Genomic DNA, 20,736 nt, shown 5'->3' with positions numbered 1-20,736 from the left:
CAATCCCCCTCGCTATGAAGGCCAGCATCCCATTCGCCTTCCTGACCACCTGCTGCACCTGCAAGCTGGGTTTTTGCGACTCATGCACAAGGACCCCGAGGTCCCTCTGCACCGTTGCCTGCTGCAGTTTTTCGCCACGTAAGTAATAGTCCTTCCTACCATTCTTCCTACCAAAGTGGACCACCTCACACTTGCCAACATTAAATTCCATTTGCCATTTCCTGGCCCATTCGCCCAGCCTATCTAGATCCTTCTGCAGACTCTCCACACCCTCCGCACAATTTGCCGTTCCCCCAATCTTGGTGTCATCAGCAAATTTCGACACCCTGCACTCGGTTCCCTCCTCCAGATCATCTATATAAATGGTAAATAGCTGAGGCCCCAGCACCAACCCCTGGGGCACCCCACTAGTCACCATCCGCCAATCCGAATAGTACAAGCCTAGTTTATTCAGCCTCTCCTCATAGCTCAATCCCCTCAACTCCGGTATCAGCCTAGTAAACCTCCTCTGCACTCCCTCCAGGGCCAAAATATCCTTGCGCAGGTGCGGCGCCCAAAACTGCACACAGTACTCCAGCTGCGGCCTCACCACGCCACTGGACACTGGCTTCCAGTCACTTAAACAACTTTCTATCATTACCCTTTGTCTCTTACAACTAAGCCAATCTTGAATCCACTTTTTCAAATTACCCATTTACCTTCTTTACAAGTCTCCCGTGGGACCTTGTCAAGACTTTGTTGAAATCCATATAAACTACATCGACTGCACTACTCTCATCTATGCAGCTGGTCACCTCCTCAAAAAGTTCAATCAAATTTGTTAGGCATGACCTCCCTGTGATGAAGCCATGCTGACTCGCTCTGATCAAGCTTTGCCTCTCCAAGTGGAGATAGATGCTTTCCTTCAGCAGTTTCTCCAATAGTTTCCTACCACTGACATGAGACTTGCCAGTTTGTCGTTCCCTGGTTTATCTCTACAACCCTTCTTAAATAGCAGGACCACTATTTAGCTGTTATCCAGTCATCTGGCACCTCCCCTTGACCAGAGAGAAATTAAACATTGGGTCAGAGCCTCTGCAATCTCCTCCCTTGCCCCCCACAGTAGCCTGGGATACAATTCATCTGGACCTGGAGACTTATCCACTTTTAAGCCTGCCAATACCTCCAATACCATTGCTCTTAATACAGCTGTACTGTCTCTGTATGGTTGAGTTTTTGATGCAGATGGAGGATGAGAAAGTAGGGTCCCGAAACTGTGTCCTCTGTTTGAACACAGGGGAGCACGATAGGATGAGAGAGGAATTGGCAAATGTAGATTGGGGGCGCAGATTGGTCGGTAGGACTGCTGAGGAACAGTGGAGGATATTTAAGGAGATCTTTTTCGGTGCTCGGCAGAAATGTATTCCAATGGTAAAGAAGGAACATAGGAGAACGGGTAATCCGCCGTGGCTATCGAAGGAAATAAAGAGTATTAAATTTAAAGCTGATGCGTTTAGAGTGGCTAAAAGTAGTGGGCGAGTAGAAGATTGGGAGAGGTTTAAAAATCAACAAAGATTGACTAAGAAGTTGATAAAGAAACTATGAAGACTATGAAGCTAAACTAGCACTAAATATAAAAAAGGACAGTAAGAGTTTTTACAAATATGTAAAGAGGAGGAGGCTGGCTAGAGTGAATGTTGGATCCTTAGAGGATGAGAGGGGGGATTTAGTGGTGGGAGATGAGGAAATGGCTGAGGACTTAAATAAGTTTTTTGCCTCGGTCTTCACGGAGGAGGACACGTATAGTTTGCCGGATATTAAAGATAGAAGGATGGTAGGAGTTGAGGGCCTGAATGCGATTACTGTCACGAGAGAGGTAGTGCTTGATCGACTAGTGGAACTGATGGTGGACAAGTCCCCAGGACCGGATGGAATGCATCCCAGGGTTCTGAAGGAAATGGCAGAGGTGATAGTAGACACCTTAGTGATTATTTACCAAACTTCGCTGGATTCCGGGGAAGTGCCGGAAGATTGGAAATGGTTAATGTTACGCCGCTGTTTAAAAAAAGGTAGCAGGCAAAAGGCAGGGAATTATAGGCCGGCTAGTTTAACGTCTGTAGTTCGTTAAGGGGAAGTCGTGTTTGACAAATTTATTGGAATTCTATCAGGATGTGACTAGTGCGGTAGACAGAGGGGAACCGGTGGATGTGGTGTTTCTCGATTTTCAGAAGGTGTTTGATAGGGTGCCGCACAAAAGGTTGCTTCAGAAGGTTAGGGGGCATGGAGTTGGGGGTAAGGTGTTAGCGTGGATAGAGGATTGGTTGTCTAATAGGCAGAGAGTTGGTATCAATGGGTGCAGTTCTGATTGGCGGTTGGTAACTAGTGGAGTGCTGCAGGGATCAGTGCTGGGGCCTCAGCTGTTTACCATTTATATAGATGATCTGGAGGAGGGGGCTGAGTGTAGGGTGCTGAAATTTGCTGGTGACACAAAGATGAGTGGAAAAGCAAATTGTGCGGAGGGTGTGGAAAGCCTGCAGAGGGATCTGGATAGGCTGAGCGAGTGGGCGAGGACCTGGCAGATGGAGTATAATGTTAGCAAGTGTGAGGTTATCCACTTTGGCAGGAATAATAGTAGGAGGGATTACTATTTAAAGGGCGAAAAGCTGCAGCATGCTACGGTGCAGAGGGACCTGGGGGTCCTTGTGCATGAGTCGCAAAAACCCAGTCTGCAGGTGCAGCAGGTGATCAAGAAGGCGAATGGGATGTTGGCCTTTATAGCGAGGGGGATAGAATACAAAAGCAGGGAGGTCTTGTTGCAACTGTACAGGGTACTGGTGAGGACGCAGCTGGAGTACTGTGTGCAGTTTTGGTCGCCGCACTTGCGCAAGGATATTTTGGCCTTGGAGGGAGTGCAGAGGAGGTTTACTAGGCTGATACCGGAGAAGAGGGGGTTGGACTATGAAGAGAGACTAAATAGACTGGGTCTGTACTCGTTGGAGTTTAGAAGGATGAGGGAGGATCTTACTGAGATGTGTAAGATAATGAAGGGGATGGATAGGGTAGAGGTAGAGAGATTCTTCCTGCTCAGAAAGGATAGCAGGACTAGAGGGCACAGCCTCAAGATAAGGGGGGAGCAGTTTAGAACTGAGTTGAGGAGGAACTTCTTCACTCAAAGGGTGGTGAATCTCTGGAATTCTCTGTCCGTTGAAGTGGTTGAGGCTACCTCGCTAAATATATTTAAGTCATGGGTAGATAGGTTTTTGACAGACAAGGGAATTAAGGGTTATGGGGAGGAAGCGGGAAAGTGGAACTGATCCACTTCAGATCAGCCATGATCTTATTGAATGGCGGGGCAGGCTCGAAGGGCTAGATGGCCTACTCCTGCTCCTATTTCTTATGTTCTTATGTTCTCTGACTTGATTGTTTTACTGGATGATTCTGTGGCCTTATTCTGCTAACAGTCTGTGGAGATGAGGAGACTTTTCCTGAGGGTTATACAAACAAAGCAAGCAGGTGTAGGCTATTTGGCCCTCTGAGCCTGATCCGCGCCATTCATTATCATCACTGCTAATCATCCAACCTCTAACTGTTATGTCCCACTGCCTTTCGCAGTGAGAGGCTGAACTCCACACTCCGATCACTCTCCATCCCCAGCCTGAGCTGGGTTGGGGGTAAATGCAGCCTTAGTGCTACTGGGGTTCCAGCTGGATGAAGTTTGACATTTGACATTTCAAAAAACTCTTCATAAAAATTTGAGTTCTAATTGTAATGTTTACTCAAAATTGTTTTATTTTATTGAAACAGAAACGAGAGAAGAAGGAGGCTTTGCTGCTTTTCTACAATCGCACAGCGGAGGCCAAAGTCCGAGCAATAATGTAAGGTTGGGCTCCGCCCCGTAAATCCCCCTCCCCTCCCCGGGCTCCGCCCCGTAATCACTCAGCTCTCCGTAGGTGGGATTTACCTGGTTTCCTGTTTTTCAGAGAGTATGTGAATGATCTGCTGGAGAGTGGTCGCGAAAAGTTTCTGGTGTTTGGGCATCATCGACTGGTTCTGGATGCGTTATGTGCGACTCTAGGAGACAAGGTATCATTTTTGGCATTTGGCTGAAATTAATGGGCTTGTAAGGAGCAGCACTGGGAGCAATGTCTGGTGTAATTAGACCAGAAAACCTAGCAACAAAATGAGGCCACTCATCCCATTGAGTTTGCTTTGCCATTCAATCATGGGCTGACATTTTTCTATCCCTATTCTGCTATCTTTTCCCCATAACCCCTGATCCCCTTATTAATCAAGAACCTATCTATCTCTGTCCTAAAGACACTCAATGACCCGGCCTCCGCAGCCTTCTGTGGAGTTCCACAGATTCAGCACTCTCTGGCTGAAGAAATTCCTCCTCATCTCTCTTAAAGGGTTGTCCCTTTAGCCTGAGGTTGTGCCCTCTGGTTCTAGTTTTTCCTACTAATGGAAACATTGTCTCCATGTCCACTTTATCCAGGCCTCGCAGTATCCTGTAAGTTTCAATAAGATTTAGGTCTAGATGGAATAAACAAAAAAAATTAGGTTTAACTTCTCAAGGAATAGGATTGAAAAGCCAATCAGTCTTTGCAAACCCGATATTGCAGAATGATCACAGCAGGAGGTGCTGTGGGCCATTAGCAGCAGCAGGATTGTATTCAGCCAATAACCTCATGGCCTGGCCTGGCCTACTCCCCCATGTTGAACGAGAATTAATCACTTGGTTTGATGGTAATGGTGGAGAATATGCCAAGTCAAATGTAGGCCAGACCAGGTAAGTGTAATGTCCTGAACGTTAGGGGTTGTGGGTTTTACATAGAAAGGAAATCTGAGGTTTGCAAACAGATTCAAAAACACAGCAGGCTTTATTGAGGAGCTGCTCATTCTGCACCTGCAGAAAACAAAACTGCAAGTAAAGTAGCAGCCTAACACGGCATTATCATCAAGACAGGATCAGCTTCTGAAGCAATCGAGCAATCCTTTTACATGTATAAGAATAAGGACGGCAGATTTCCTTCCCTAAAGAGGAAGCAGGTGGGTTTTTATGAATGATAGTTCATTGTCACCATTACTCAGACTAGCTTTCAGTTTGAGATTTTATTAATTGAATGTGAATTGCTGCTGCTCTGGTAGGATTTGAACTCTTGCCTCTGAAGGATTAGTTTGGGAATCTAGATGACCAGTCGAGTCACATTACCACTGCTGCACCATCTCCCTCAAATACCTCAGCATATCAACTGACGCAGATTGTAACAGATTTCAGGAGGACGTAGCAGATGAAATGTAATACGGAGAGGTTTGAGCTGATGTAGTTTAATCAGACAAATGAATATAGGAAATCTGAATTAAATAGTAAATTTTAAAGGTGAAAAATGATGTATGTACAAGATGGCTGGACATACCATAAGCATAAGGAAACCTTTGTTTTATTAATAAAGGAATAGATGCAAAATAAAGTAAGTTATCCCAAACTTTTAAAATTCACGGATTAGACCCCAGCTTGAGTATTGTGTCCAGTTCTGGGATCTGCATTGCACAGCACAGCAAGTTGAATATTGTTTTTCTGTGATGTAAGATTTTTGTGAACCTCAATGGAAATGATTGGTTTTGTTTGCAGAAAGTTCCATTTATCCGTATTGATGGCTCCACCTCCTCCTCTGATCGCCAGTCTTTGTGTGAGCAGTTCCAGTTCTCTGAGACCCGCTGTGTAGCTGTGTTGTCCATCACTGCTGCCAACATGGGCTTGACTCTGTCTTCTGCTGATCTAGTGATCATTGCTGAGCTTTTCTGGAACCCTGGTGTAAGTGAGAACCCAGTTTAATGGGGAGAATTTAAACCCTTTTTCAGTATTTGACTCAAATAATTGTCTTTTACAATAGTATTATGTCAATGTTTATTTTGACTGTAGTGGAAGATATTAATAAGAAAAAGGCCTAAATGATATGCAAAATGAACTACATTCAAATGAAGGATTGTTTAATATACCAGCATTCTGCATAAAATATAGTGGGAGAGCCTGAAATATGTGCTCAAGTCTGTGAGATTTAAACCCAGAACTGTCTGAAGGCTAGCTCCTGAAATTGGTGGTGGGGAAAATGCTGGAGTCAATTATTAAGGATGTAATAACTGAGCGTTTGGAAAGTGGTGACACCATCGGTCCAAGTCAGCATGGATTTGGGGGTAATGTATTGATGTGATTGGCAGACAGGGAGCAGAGAGTGGGAATAAATGGGTCCTTTTCAGAGTGGCAGGCAGAGACTAGTGGGGAACCGCAGGGTTCAGTGCTGGGACCCCAGCTATTCACAATATACATTAATGATTTGGATAAAGGAATTGAATGCAATATCTCCAAATTTGCAGATGACACTAAGCTGGGTGGCAGTGTGAGCTAAGAGGAGGATGAACACAAGAATATAAGAACTAGGCACAGGAATAGCCGTCAGGCTCCTGGAGCCTGCTCCACCATTCAATAAGATCATGGCTGATCTTTTCATGGACTCAGCTCCACTTACCCACCCACTCACCATAACCCTTAATTCTTTTACTGTTCAAAAATTTATCTATCCTTGCCTTAGAAACATTCAATGAAATAGCCTCAACTGCATCACTGGACAGGGAATTCCACAGATTCAGAACCCTTTGTGTGAAGTTGTTCCTCCCCAACTCAGTCCTACATCTGCTTCCCCTTATTTTGAGGCTATGCTCCCTAGTTCTAGTTTCACCCGCCAGTGGAAAGAACTTCCCTGCTTCTATCTTATCTATTCCCTTTGTAATTTTATATGTTTCTTTTAGATCTCCCCTTATTCTTCTGAATTCCAATGATTATAGCCCCAGTCTACTTGGTGTCTCCTCATAAGCCAACCCTCTCAACGCCTGAATCAACCTAGTGAATCTCCTCTGCACCCCCTCCAGTGCCAGTATATCCTTTCTCAAGTAAGGAAACCAAAACTGTACACAGGACTCCAGCTGCAACATAACCTTGCTGTTTTTAAATCCATCCCTCTAGCATTGAAGGACAAAATTCCATTTGCCTTCTTAATTACCTGCTGCACCTACAAACCAATTCCTTGCATTTCTTGCACAAGGACACCCAGGTCCCTCTGCACAGCAGCATGCGGCAATTTTTTACCATAGAACCACAGAACGTTATAGCACAGAAACAGGCCTTTTGGCCCTTCTTGGTGGTGCTGAACCATTTTTCCACTTAGTCCCACTAACCTGCACCTGGACCATATCCCTCCACACCCCTCTCATCCATGTACCTGTCCAAGTTTTTCTTAAATGTTAAAAGTGAGCCCGCATTTACCACTTCATCTGGCAGCTCAGTCCACACTCCCACCACTCTGTGTGAAGAAGCCCCCTAATATTCCCTTTAAACTTTTCCCCCTTCACCCCTAGCCTCAGTGGTAAAAGCCTGCTTGCATTCACTCTATCTATACCCATCATAATTTTATACACCTCTATCAAATCTCCCCTCATTCTTCTATGTTCCAGGGAAAAAGTCCTAACCTATTCAACCTTTCTCTGTAACTCAGTTTCTCAAGTCCCGACAACATCCTTGTAAATCTGTGCACTCTTTCAACCTTATTTACATCCTTCCTGTAATTAGATGACCAAAACTGCACACAATACTCTAAATTCGGCCTCACCAATGTCTTATACAACCTCACCATAACATTCCAACTGTTATACTCAATACTTTGATTTATAAAGGCCAATGTACCAAATGCACTCTTTACGACCCTGTCTACCTGTGATGCCACTTTTAGGGAATTATGTATCTATATTCCCAGATCCCTCTGTTCTACTGCACTCTTCAGTGTCCTACCATTTACCTTGTATGTTCTACCTTGGTTTGTCCTTCCAAAGTGCAATACCTCACACTTGTCTACATTAAACTTCATCTGCCATTTTTCTAGCTGGTACAAATCCCTCTACAAACTTTGAAAACCTTCCTCACTGTCCACTACACCTTCAGTGTTTGTATCATCACCAAATTTGATCCAATTTACCACATTATCATCCAGATCATTGATATAGATGACAAACAACAATGGACCCACTTGTCACAGGCCTCCACTCAGAGAAGCAATCCTCCACTACCACTCGCTGGCTTCTTCCATTGAGCCAATGTCCATATATACCTAGCGACTGAACCTTCCTAACTAACCTCCCATGTGGGACTTTGTCAAAGGCCTTACTGAAGTCCAGGTAGACAACATCCACTGCCTTCCCTTCACTCACTTTAGAACATAGAACGCTACAGCACAAACAGGCCCTTCGGCCCACGAGTTGCGCTGATCACATCAACACCTACCAATCCATAGACCTATCTATAACCCCCAATCCCACTAAATCCCATATACTCATCCAGAAGTCTTTTAAAAGACCTCAGCGAGTTCGCCTCCACCACCACTGACGGCAGCCGATTCCATTCACTCACCACCCTCTGAGTGAAAAACTTACCCCTAACATCACTTCTGTACTTTCCTCCCCGCACCTTAAATCTGTGTCCTCTCGTAGCGACCATTTCAGCCCTGGGAAATAGCCTCTGAGAATCCACCCTATCTATTCCTCTCAACATTTTATAAACCTCTATCAGGTCGCCTCTCAACCTTCGTCTCTCCAGGGAGAAGAGTCCCAGCTCCCTCAACCTATCTTCATAAGGCATGCCTCCCAATCCAGGCAACATCCTTGTAAATCTCCTCTGTACCCTTTCAATAGCTTCTACATCCTTCCTATGGTGAGGCGACCAGAACTGCGCACAGTACTCCAAGTGAGGCCTGACAAGGGTCTTATAAAGTTGTAGTATTACCTCCCGACTCCTAAACTCAATCCCTCGATTAATGAAGGCCAGTACACCATATGCCTTCTTGACCACATCCTCCACCTGTGAGGCCGATTTAAGAGTCCTGTGGACCCGGACCCCAAGATCCTTCTGCTCTTCAACACTACTAAGACTCCTGCCCTTGATAGTGTAGTCGTTCATCCCGTTGGTCCTGCCAAAATGGACCACTACACATTTATCCGCGTTGAAGTCCATCTGCCACTTCTCCGCCCAGTCCTGCATCCTATTTATGTCCTGCTGCAACTTCTGACATCCCTCCAGACCATCCACAACACCACCGACCTTTGTGTCATCGGCGAACTTACTAACCCATCCCTCCACTTCCTCATCTAGGTCATTTATGAAAATGACAAACAGCAAGGGTCCTAGAACAGATCCCTGGGGCACTCCACTGGTGACTGACCTCCATGCAGAAAAAGACCCATCCACAACCACTCTCTGCCTTCTGCAGGCAAGCCAGTTCTGGATCCACAAGGCCAAAGGCCCTTGGATCCCATGCCCTCTCACCTTCTCAAGAAGTCTTGCATGGGGGACCTTATCAAACTTTCTTGGTAACCTCCTCGAAAAACTCTAAACATGACCTACCACGCACAAAAGCCGTGTTGACTCTCCCTAATAAGTCCCTGTGTATCCAAATATTTGTAGATCCTATCCCTTAATACTTCTTCCAGTAATTTACCTACTACTGACGTCAAATTTACCAGCCTATAATTTCCCGGATTACTTTTTGAGCCTTTTTTAAATAATGGAAAAGCATGAGCTATCCTCCAATCATCCGGCACCTCACCCGTGGATACTGACATTTTAAATATATCCACCAGGGCACCTGCAATTTCAACACTAGTCTCCTTCAAGGTCCGAGGAAATACCCTATCTGGTCCTGGGGGTTTAACTACTCTGATTTGCCTCAAGACTGCAAGGACCTCCTCCCCTTTAATCTGCATAGGTTCCATGACCTCCCTACTTGTTTGCCTTATTTCCATAGACATACCATTTAAATAATAGTCCATTTTGCTGATATTCCTACCAAAATGAATGACCTCACATTTACTGACATTGTACTCCATCTGCCAGACCTTCGTCCACTCACTTAGACTATCTGTATCCCTTTGCAGACTTTCAGCACTCTCTTCACTCTTTGCTCTGCCACTCATCTTAATGTCATCTGTGAATTTTGACACACTATACTTGGTCCCTAATTCCAAATCATCTATGTAAATCATAAACATGTTAAGAGTTTCCAGGTGACTTGGACAGGCTGGCTGAGTGGGCAAGTACTTTGCAAACATAATATAATGTGGGTAAATGTGAGGTTATCCACTTTGGTGGCAAAAAGAGGGAGGAAGATTATTATCTGAATGGTAGCAGTTTAGGAAAAGGGGAAGTGTAACAAAGAACAAAGTATTGATACCTTGAGTATCAGGTGCAGTTTTGGTCTCCTTATTATGTAAAGATAAAGCATGTGAGATTGCAGGTAATGCCTTGAGATGGATAGAAAGCTGGTTAGCAGGTAGGAAGCAAGGAGTTGGCATAAATGGATATTTTTCTGATTGGCAGTCAGTGACTAGTGGGGTTCCAGAGGGATTTGGAAGAGGGAACTGAATGTATTATCTCCAAATTTGCAAATGATACAAAGTTGTGTGCAAGGGTGAGCTGGGAGGAGGATGCAGAGATACTTCTCCGTGATTTGGATTCAGAAGGAATGTTCCTGATGGTGGGGGATTCCAGAACTAGGGGTCATAGTTTGAGGATAAGGGGTAAACTTTTTAGAACTGAGGTGACATGAAATTTCTTCATCCAGAGGGTGGTGAATGTGTGGGATTCACTACCACAGAATGTAGTTGAGGCCAAAACGTTGTCTGATTTCAAGAACATAAGAAATAGGAGCAGGAGTAGGCCATCTAGCCCTTCGAGCCTGCCCCGCCATTCAATAAGATCATGGCTGATCTGAAGTGGATCAGTTCCACTTTCCTGCTTTCTCCCCATAATCCTTAATTCCCTTGCATACAAAAAACCTATCTACCCGCGACTTAAATATATTTAGCAAGGTAGCCTCCACCACTTCAACGGGCAGAGAATTCCAGAGATTCACCACCCTTTGAGTGAAGAAGTTCCTCCTCAACTCCGATCTAAACTGCTCCCCCCTTATCTTGAGGCTGTGCCCTCTAGTCCTGCTATCCTTTCTGAGCGGGAAGAATCTCTCTACCTCTACCCGATCCATCCCCTTCATTATCTTATACGTCTCTATAAGATCCCCCCTCATCCTTCTAAACTCCAACGAGTGCAGACCCAGTCTACTTAGTCTCTCTTCATAGTCCAACCCCCTCATCTCCAGTATCAGCCTAGTGAACCTCCTCTGCACCCCCTCCAAGGCCAAAATATCCTTGTGCAAGTGCGGCGACCAAAACTGCACACAGTACTCCAGTTGCGGCCTCACCAGTGCCCTGTACAGTTGCAGCAAGACCTCCCTGCTTTTATATTCTATCCCACTCACTATTAAGGCCAGCATCCCATTCGCCTTCTTGATCACCTGCAGGCTGTGTTTTTGTGACTCATGCACAAGGACCCCCAGGTCCCTCTGCACCGTAGCATGCTGCAGCTTTTCGCCCTTTAAATAGTAATCCCTCCTACTATTATTCCTGCCAAAGTGGATAACCTCACACTTGCCAACATTGTACTCCATCTGCCAGGTCCTCGCCCACTCGCTCAGCCTATCCAGATCCCTCTGCAGACTTTCCACACCCTCCGCACAATTTGCTTTTCCACTCATCTTCGTGTCATCAGCAAATTTCGACACCCTACACTCAGCCCCCTCCTCCAGATCATCTATATAAATGGTAAATAGCTGAGGCCCCAGCACCGATCCCTGCGGCACTCCACTAGTTACCAACCGCCAATCAGAATAGCACCCAGAAGAAATTATATATAGCTCTTGGGGCGAAAGGGATATGGGAGGAAGAGGGAAATCAGGATTTTGAATTTGATAATCAACTATGATCATAATGAATGGCGGAGCAGGTTTGAAGAGCCGAATGGCCTACTCCGGGATCAATTTTCTATGTTTCTATGTTTGACATGGATAGCAAGTTGGTTGTGTTATAGAGCATTGTCTGCTTTGTCTGTACACCTGGAGTTGGATTTCTCTTGTGTGCTGGGAAGCTGTTTGCTTTTAGACGTGGTGCTCAGAACTGCTGTTTTCACTCTCTCTCTCTGACATGTCGCTGTTATTCTCCTCAGATCCTCTTTCAGGCTGAAGATCGAGTCCATCGCATTGGTCAATCAAACTGTGTGGATATTCATTATTTAGTGGCCAGAGGCACAGCTGATGATTATCTCTGGTGAGTGGAAGGAGCAGCACACTATCTGTGTGACATAGAGCCTTCCTGACTATGTTAACTCACTTCATTCTCCTCCTCAACCTGAACTGGCTGGTGCACCTTCTCATCAACATTGCCCTTTACTTTTACATAGAAGCACAGAAGATAGGAGCAGAAGGCGGCCATTTGGTCCTTCCAGCTTTCTCCACCATTCATTTTGATCATGGCTGATCGTCCAACTCCATAGCCTAATCCTACTTTCTCCCAAGAACCTTTGATCCCATTCGCCCCAAGTGTTATATCCAGCTGCCTCTTTAATACATTCAATGTTTTGGCAACAACTACTACCTGTGGTAATGAATTCCACAGGCTCACCACTCTTTGGGTGAAGAAATGTCTCCTCACCCCTCTCGTAAATAGTCTACCCTGAATCTTCAGACTGTGACCCCTGGTTCTGGACTCCCCAGCCATCGGTAACATCTTCCCTGCATCTACCCTGTCTAGTCCTGTTAGGATTTTATAAGTCTCTGTGAGATCCCCCCCTCATTCATCTGAACTCCAGTGAAAACAATCGTAACCTAGCCCATCTTTCCTCGTACATTAGTCCCACCATCCCTGGAATCAGCCTGGTAAACCTTCGCTGCACTCCCTTGAGTGCAAGAACATTCTTCTTCAGAGAAGGAGATCAAAACTGTACATGATATTCTAGGTGTGGCCTCACCAAGGCCCTGGTAAAGTTGCCACAAAACACCTCTGCTCCTGTACTCAACTTCTCATAAAGCCAACAAGCCATTTGCCACCTTTACCGTCTGCTGTACCTGCATGCTTACCTTCAGTGACTGGTGCACAAGGACACCCAGGTCCCTCTGCACACTCCCCGCTCCCAATTTACAGCCATTCAGGTAGTAATCTGCCTTCTTGTTTTTGCTTCCAAAGTGAATAACCTCACATTTATCCAAATTATATTCCATCTGCCATTGATGAACTCAACCTGTCCAGATCATTCAGAAGGATCTCTGCATCCTCGTCACAGTTCGCCCTCCCACCCAACTTGGTATCATCTGCAAACTTTGAGATGTTCCATTTTGTTCCTTCATCCAAACCATTAATATATTTTGTGAATAGCTGGGGTCCCAGCACTGATCCCTGTGGCACTCCACTAGTTACTGCCTGCCAATTTGAAAAGCACCCATTAATTCTACTCTTTATTTGCTCTCTGCCAACCAGTTTTCTATCCATTGCAATACACTTCCCCAATCTCATGCGCTTTAATCTTGCACAGTAATCTCTTTTGCAGGACTTTGTCAGATGCTTTGTGAAAGTCCAAATATACCACATCGACTGGCTCCCCCTTATCAACTCTACTAGTTACATCTTCAAAGAATTCCAACAGATTTATCAAGTATGAGTTCCCTTCGTAAATCCATGCTGACTGTGTCTAATTCTGCCACTGTTTTCTAAATGCTCTGCTATAAAGTCCTTGATAATGGACTCACAAATTTTCCCCACTGCCGATGTTAAGCTTACTGCTCTATAATTCCCTGTTTTCTTTCTGCCTCCCTTTTTGAATATTGGAGTGACATTAACTACCTCCAATCTGCAGGGACTTTCCAGAGTCTATAAAATCCTGGAAGGTGACCACCAATGCATCCACTATTTCTAGAGCCACTTCCTTCAGTAGTCTGGCATGTAGATTATCAGTCCCTGGGGATTTATCCACCTTCAATCCCATCAATTTTCCCAGTACCATTTCTCTACTAACATTGATGTCCTTCAGTTCTTCCTTCTCACTAAATCTTGCATTCTCCAACATTTCTGGCATCTGATTTGTGTCCTCTTTTGTGAAGATAGAACCAAAGTATGTATTCAGTTGCTCAGCCATTTCTTTGTCCCCTATTATACATTCCCCCATTTCTGTCTGTAGGGGACCTATGTTTGTCTTCATCAATCTCTTTCTCTTCACATATCTGTGGAAACTCTGGTCAGTGTTTATGTTCCCTGCAAGCTTACTTTCGTACTGTATTTTCCCCTTCTTGATCAATCCCTTGGTCTTTCTTTGCTGAATTCTAAACTGCTCCCAATCCTCAGACTGATTATTTTTCTTGGCCAATCTGTATGCTTCTTCCTTAGGTTAGATACTTTCTCTAATTTCTTTTGTGAGCCATGGATTGGCCACCTTTTCTTGAGCTGCTGGCTCTGCCCGCACAGAAACTAACTCAGCAAAAGCCCTCGGCATTCAGTCTCCCAGCAAAGGCTTACCGCAAAGTTGAAAGCCATTTGGCCCATCAGTTCTGTGTAAGATCTTCCCAAGAGCAACTTGCTGAGTGCCGTTTTCCTGTTTCTTTTTCCCTGCGGCTCTGTAAATTTTTCGTCTTCAAACATTTATTCAAATCCAATTGGAAGTTACAATTGAATCTTCCCCCCCGCCACAGCTCTCTCAGGCATTGCATTCCTGATTCTAAGCACTCAGTGTTACAGAAGTTTCTCCTTATGTCACTATTACTACTTTGCCAATCACCTTAAGAATACCTCCAGATTCTTGATCCTTCCACTATCAGGAACACCTTTTCTCTATCAACTCTGTCCAGACCCCTTATGATGTCAAATCTCATTTCCCTGTTATTCAGGGAGAATAAGAATAGCCCCAGCTTCTTCAATCAGAAGTTCTTTATCTCTGGAACTATATTCGTTTTAAGTCTGCACCCTCTTACATGCCTTCACAAAGTGCAGAATTAGAAGCATTGCTCTCCTAGTCCATGAGGCTTTGTTCCAGGCATTTCACAGATATACCCAGGTGGCTCCAGGTTAAACTATAAGGACAAGTTTCAGAAACTTTACATAAATTGCAAGCAAGGCACAGAGATAGAGGGCAGGGCCCCAGGGGAAGGGCCCAGTCCCGCAGGGCAGGGCCCCAGGGGAAGGGCCCAGTCCCGCAGGGCAGGGCCCCAGGGGAAGGGCCCAGTCCCGCAGGGCAGGGCCCCAGGGGAAGGGCCCAGTCCCGCAGGGCAGGGCCCCAGGGGAAGGGCCCAGTCCCGCAGGGCAGGGCCCCAGGGGAAGGGCCCAGTCCCGCAGGGCAGGGCCCCAGGGGAAGGGCCCAGTCCCGCAGGGCAGGGCCCCAGGGGAAGGGCCCAGTCCCGCAGGGCAGGGCCCCAGGGGAAGGGCCCAGTCCCGCAGGGCAGGGCCCCAGGGGAAGGGCCCAGTCCCGCAGGGCAGGGCCCCAGGGGATAGTATAGAGAAGACGTTATAGATTAGAAAGCAGAGATTCTGTGCCTCTGCTGCTACCATTTACTAACTCCTCTTTTAACTATCTCTCCAGGCCCATGATTCAGGAAAAGGTGAACATTCTTGGACAGGCCGGTCTGTCAGAAAACAACTTCTCAGACACTGAAACTACAGATTATTTTCATCGGGTAACTAGCTGTTTCGTCAACTCAGTATTCTCCTCATCTACCCCGTGCTGTACCTGCCCTGGGAGTGTTTGATGGGGACAGTGTAGAGGGAGCTTTACTCTGTATCTAACCCCGTGCTGTACCTGCCCTGGGAGTGTTTGATGGGGACAGTGTAGAGGGAGCTTTACTCTGTATCTAACCCCGTGCTGTACCTGCCCTGGGAGTGTTTGATGGGGGACAGTGTAGAGGGAGCTTTACTCTGTATCTAACCCCGTGCTGTACCTGTCCTGGGAGTGTTTGATGGGGGACAGTGTAGAGGGAGCTTTACTCTGTATCTAACCCCGTGCTGTACCTGTCCTGGGAGTGTTTGATGGGGGGACAGTGTAGAGGGAGCTTTACTCTGTATCTAACCCCGTGCTGTACCTGTCCTGGGAGTGTTTGATGGGGGGACAGTGTAGAGGGAGCTTTACTCTGTATCTAACCCTGTGCTGTACCTGTTCTGGGAGTGTTTGATGGGGGGACAGTGTAGAGGGAGCTTTACTCTGTATCTAACCCTGTGCTGTACCTGTCCTGGGAGTGTTTGATGGGGGACAGTGTAGAGGGAGCTTTACTCTGTATCTAACCCCGTGCTGTACCTGTCCTGGGAGTGTTTGATGGGGGGACAGTGTAGAGGGAGCTTTACTCTGTATCTAACCCTGTGCTGTACCTGTTCTGGGAGTGTTTGATGGGGGGACAGTGTAGAGGGAGCTTTACTCTGTATCTAACCCTGTGCTGTACCTGTCCTGGGAGTGTTTGATGGGGGACAGTGTAGAGGGAGCTTTACTCTGTATCTAACCCCGTGCTGTACCTGTCCTGGGAGTGTTTGATGGGGACAGTGTAGAGGGAGCTTTATGCTGTGCCATGCAGTCCAGCAGGTTTGCAGATGCTCGTGTATCCTGTGCTGGTTTTATTGGCTTTAGGGATGGATATTTGTTTTGATGTGGATTTGAGCTGTTTGGTTTGGTTTGGACTCCTGATTTTTGATCACCTTCACTCTGTTTACTTGTTGTCTTTTAACCGGAACGATATTTATCTATAGGGTCCAAGGCAGGCGAAAATGGTTGAGTTTTTCCAGATGGCTTTTGATGATTCTGAAGACATTGATGATGAAGCTCTTCTGCTTGGAACAGCTGATGCCTGTCTTGATTCTCAGCTCACTGTAACCAGCAGTGGAAACAGCTCCAGCACTGACGCTGGAAATGTCCAACAAACTAACCATTCAGAGAGCTCTGTGAAGAAGAGACGTATCGAGAACTATTTTGTGAAACAGTGAGCATTGCTTTGAAGCAAGAAACTTAACCAAAACTCTGCATGAATACCATCCCCCCGTGGATCTGCGTGTTCCACTCATGGGTCTGCGTGAACCTGTACAATTTGTAAATAAAATCAAAATATTTCAATCCTGAACTGAAGCATTTTTTAAGAGGAATGAAACTGAAAAACAGATGTTTTGATAAATGTTAGTTTTTATTGGAGGGCATTTACAGGTCTCCCAGCAGGAGGTGATGGTAGTTTATGAGCGTGTGTGAGCTGGAGTGGCTGAGTATGGAGGAAGGGAACAGGTTTCTTTTCCACTCATCCAATATGAATTTCTACTCCTTCCAAAGTAAATAACGTCACTGACAACATTTACTCAGCTTTCATTCTCACAGAAGTTTTCTCAATATTAGGCAATTGTTGGAAGATTTTATATATACTTCTAATAAAAATCATAAATGGTTTCTGTTTTTAAGAGTAATTGTTATTCTCTCTTCAAAGTGAATGATGTAGAAGATCATGGATATGATGACCAGCCAAGGTATTTGCTCGAGGATAGGGGAATCCAAAAATCGAGGGCTAAGGTTTAAGGTGAGAGGGGAAAGATTTAAGAGACTGTGGGGGGCACCACCTTCACATGGGGTGGTGAGTGTATGGATTGAGCTGCCAGAGGAGGTGGTAGAGGCGGGTACAATTATAACATTGAAAAAGCATTTGGACAGATACATCGGTGGGAAAGGGTTTGAGGGATATGGGTTAAATGCAGGCAAATTTAAGATACCTGGTCGGCATGGACAGGTTGGGCCGAATGGTCTCTTTCCGTGCTGTATATCTCTGATTCTACGACTCTGTTAGTGATGTGGATTGGAGTTTCCAAATCTGTGCCATCCCATCAACAGAACAGATCGAAGATGTTCGATCTGAAGGATTTCTGAAATGATTCTTTCCTCGGGTCCTGCCACCAGCAGCAACAAGAGAATAGTTGATCTCTTCGAGGCAGAGATGGGTAAAATTATCATGGGAATGGGGAAATGACTGAAATAATGAACAAATATTTGGATCTTTACAGTTTCATACCAGAAATAAAGGGTAACAAAGGAGCTAAAATGATTTTTCAAATTTCCCTAGATTCTAAAATAATCCCAGTTGATTGGAAATTAGCTAATGTAGGGCAAGAAAGCATGGAACTGCAAACTAGTTAGCCTGGCACCAACCATTAGAAAAATAAATATTATTATCAATGGATTTAGAACACCATTGGATGACCAGGCAGTGCCAATGTGGTTTTACCAAAGGGAAATCCAGTTTAACAGATTTATTAGACGGTTTTGTGGATATAAGTATTCGAGCAGGTAAAGGAGATCCCTAGATGGTAGTATCACTGGCCTTCCAAAAGGAATTTGATGAAGTGCCACATGAAAGGTTAATAGGCAAAATGAGGGCTCATGGAGTTGGGGATGATATGGATAGAGGATTGGTTAACCAACAAGGGCAAAGAGTAGGCATAAACTGGGCATTTTCAAGTTGGGAGGCTGTGCCTAGTGGACTTGCAAAGATTAGTGCTGGGACCTCAAGTATTTACAATCTATAGCAAACTGATGTATTATTGTGTCTTTATTAAGTCATTAATAATGATACAAAGCCAGGTGGAAATACAAGTTATTAGGGAGACATGGATAGCAAGGGGAAATTTTCAGGATGGCAGAGATCCAAAATTCCAGTGGGGCAGGTCTTCCCAACTCGAAGGGAACCTTAACCATGAGGCACCTCCCCACCCATCCATCCATCCATTCACACCTGAGATGGGGAAAAGTTTAAATGCCTCTTTCTCATCCCATTCACAGCCTAAACATTGAGAGGTTGGGTGGGATAAGCATCTGAACAGGTGAATGGGCAGCTTTCCCTCCTGAGACACTGTCTGCCCAAGTCTAAAACTGCACCTAGCTTTAAGCTGGCAGGTTCCTGGGGAAATCCTGCCAGTCGGGAGGTGGGGGCTGTATAACATTCTGCCCAAGTTGATAGATGGAGGGTTATGTGGGAAGCAAGAGGTTATTTAGTAGGAATCAAAAAGCAGAACTTTTTTAATATTGGAAACTTTTTAAATATTGATTTTTTTAAAATTAATTTACAATTAATAATTGCGTATTGCTGGCTCATCCCTAATTGCCATTGAGAAGGTGGTAGTGAGCTGCTGTCTTGAACTATTGCAGCCCCTGTGGTGTCAGTACATCAAAAGAGCTGTTAGGAAGGGAGTTCCAGGACTTTGTTTCAGCCATAGTGAAAGAATGGCAGATTATATTTCCAGGTTAGGATGGTGAATGGTTTGGTGGGGAACTTCCAGGTGGTGGTATTCCTTGTTCTTCCATACAGTGGATGTTGTGGGTTTGAATGGTGCTGCCTAAGAAGACTCTGAGTTTCTGCAATGCATTCTGTAGATGGTACACTCAGCTGCCACTGTTTGTCAGTGATGGAGGGAGTGAATGTTATGGAAGGGGTACAATTGAAAGGGGCTGCTTTGTGCTGGACAGTGTTGAACTTATTGAATATTGTTAGAGTTGGATTCATGATGTCATCTCACACCATCTGTAACCCCCATGACTTGCCTCGACTTGCAAAATCTCACTAACTGTCCTGTCTGGAGACAATACACATCTCTTTGACCTGTGTTTAAAGCGCTCTCCACTCACATTGTCTGCACCTTTAAGACTTCATTAGCTGTAAAGACTCACATTCCAATCATTATTCTGTAAATTGAGTTTGTGTCTTTGCTCTGTTTGTGATCAGAACTCCCACTCACCTGATGAAGGAGCAGCATTCTGAAAGCTAGTGATGTTTGCTACCAAATAAACCTGTTAGACTTTAACCTGGTGTTGTGAGACTTCTTACTGAGTTGGACTCACCCAGGCAGTTGGAGAGTATTCCATTAACCTGACTTGAACCTTGTAGATAGGCTTAGAGGAGTCAGGTGAGTGGCTTGGAGCGGAGCCTCCAGTTGATGGTGTTCCCCAGGTATCTGTTGTCTTTTTCCTTCTAGATGGTAGTAGTCATGGGTTTGGAAAGTGCTGCCTTAGGAACCTTAGTATTCAATCACACTCCCGACTTGTATCTTGTAATTGGTGGACAGGCTTTGGGGAGTCAGGATGTGAGTTACTTGTTGCAGGATTCCTAGCCTCCTAAGCTATTGTAGTCACAGGTATTTATATGGCTAGTCTATTCAATTTTGGTAACCCTCCCCCAGATGTCGATTGTGAGGGATTCGGTGATGGTAATGTCATTGAATGTCATGGGGTGATTGTTAGATTCTCTTTTGTTGGAGATGGGCATTGCCTGGGGCTTGTGTGGCGCAAATGTTACTTACCACTTGTCAGCCCAAGCCTGGATATTGTCCAGATCTTGCTGTATTTGGACATGGGCTGCTTCAGTATCTGAGGGTGCTGAACATTGTGTAATCATCAGTGAACATTCCCACTTCTGACCTTATGATGGAGGAAAGGTCATTGATGAAGCAACTGAAGATGGTTGGGTCTTGGATACCACCCCTGAGGAATTGCTGCAGTGATGTCCTGGATATGATGACCTCCAATCATCACAACCATCTCCTAACCGGCAAGGGGTTTTCTGTCTGACTCTAGTTTTGATGCCACGCTTGGTCAAACACTACCTGATGCCAAAGGCAGTCACTCTCACCTCACCTCTAAAATTCAACTCTCTTGTTGAATTTTGAACCAAGGCTGAATGAAGTCAGGAGCTCAGTGACTGTAGCAGAACCCAAACTGGGTGTCAGTGAGCAGGTTGTTGCTGAGCAGGTGCTGCTTGATAGCACTTTTAATGACCCATGGAGTCATAGAAAATTACAGCTCAGAAACAGGCCTTTTGGCCCTTTTTGTCTGTG

At 45.3% G+C, this 20,736-nt stretch overlaps 1 protein-coding gene across 8 annotated transcripts in view; it reads left to right on the top strand.

Annotated features, from left to right (window-relative positions):
* The window catches only part of LOC145350376 (SNF2 related chromatin remodeling annealing helicase 1-like), a 98,778-nt gene extending 78,042 nt beyond the window's left edge, over positions 1-20,736 (top strand). For 5 of the 8 annotated variants that reach the window (XM_080199646.1, XM_080199645.1, XM_080199643.1 and 2 more), the window contains exons 12-17: positions 3,784-3,854; positions 3,960-4,062; positions 5,612-5,794; positions 12,080-12,180; positions 15,476-15,569; positions 16,627-20,734. In XM_080199646.1, the coding sequence (XP_080055772.1) occupies positions 3,784-3,854; positions 3,960-4,062; positions 5,612-5,794; positions 12,080-12,180; positions 15,476-15,569; positions 16,627-16,860 (786 nt within the window). In that variant the 3' untranslated portion in view covers positions 16,861-20,734. Of the gene's footprint in view, positions 1-3,783; positions 3,855-3,959; positions 4,063-5,611; positions 5,795-12,079; positions 12,181-13,456; positions 13,562-15,475; positions 15,570-16,626 lie in introns of those variants that run through there. The other 3 variants (XR_013888174.1, XM_080199648.1, XM_080199647.1) reach the window with 3 other exon arrangements.

The sequence above is a fragment of the Carcharhinus amblyrhynchos genome, chromosome 11 (genome assembly GCF_965287045.1).
Source record: "Carcharhinus amblyrhynchos chromosome 11, sCarAmb.v2.hapA, whole genome shotgun sequence".
In the NCBI taxonomy this organism is placed as follows: Eukaryota; Metazoa; Chordata; class Chondrichthyes; order Carcharhiniformes; family Carcharhinidae; genus Carcharhinus; species Carcharhinus amblyrhynchos.
The sequence above is the reverse complement of the archived record's forward strand: the minus strand, read 5'-3'. Positions and strand labels throughout refer to the sequence as shown.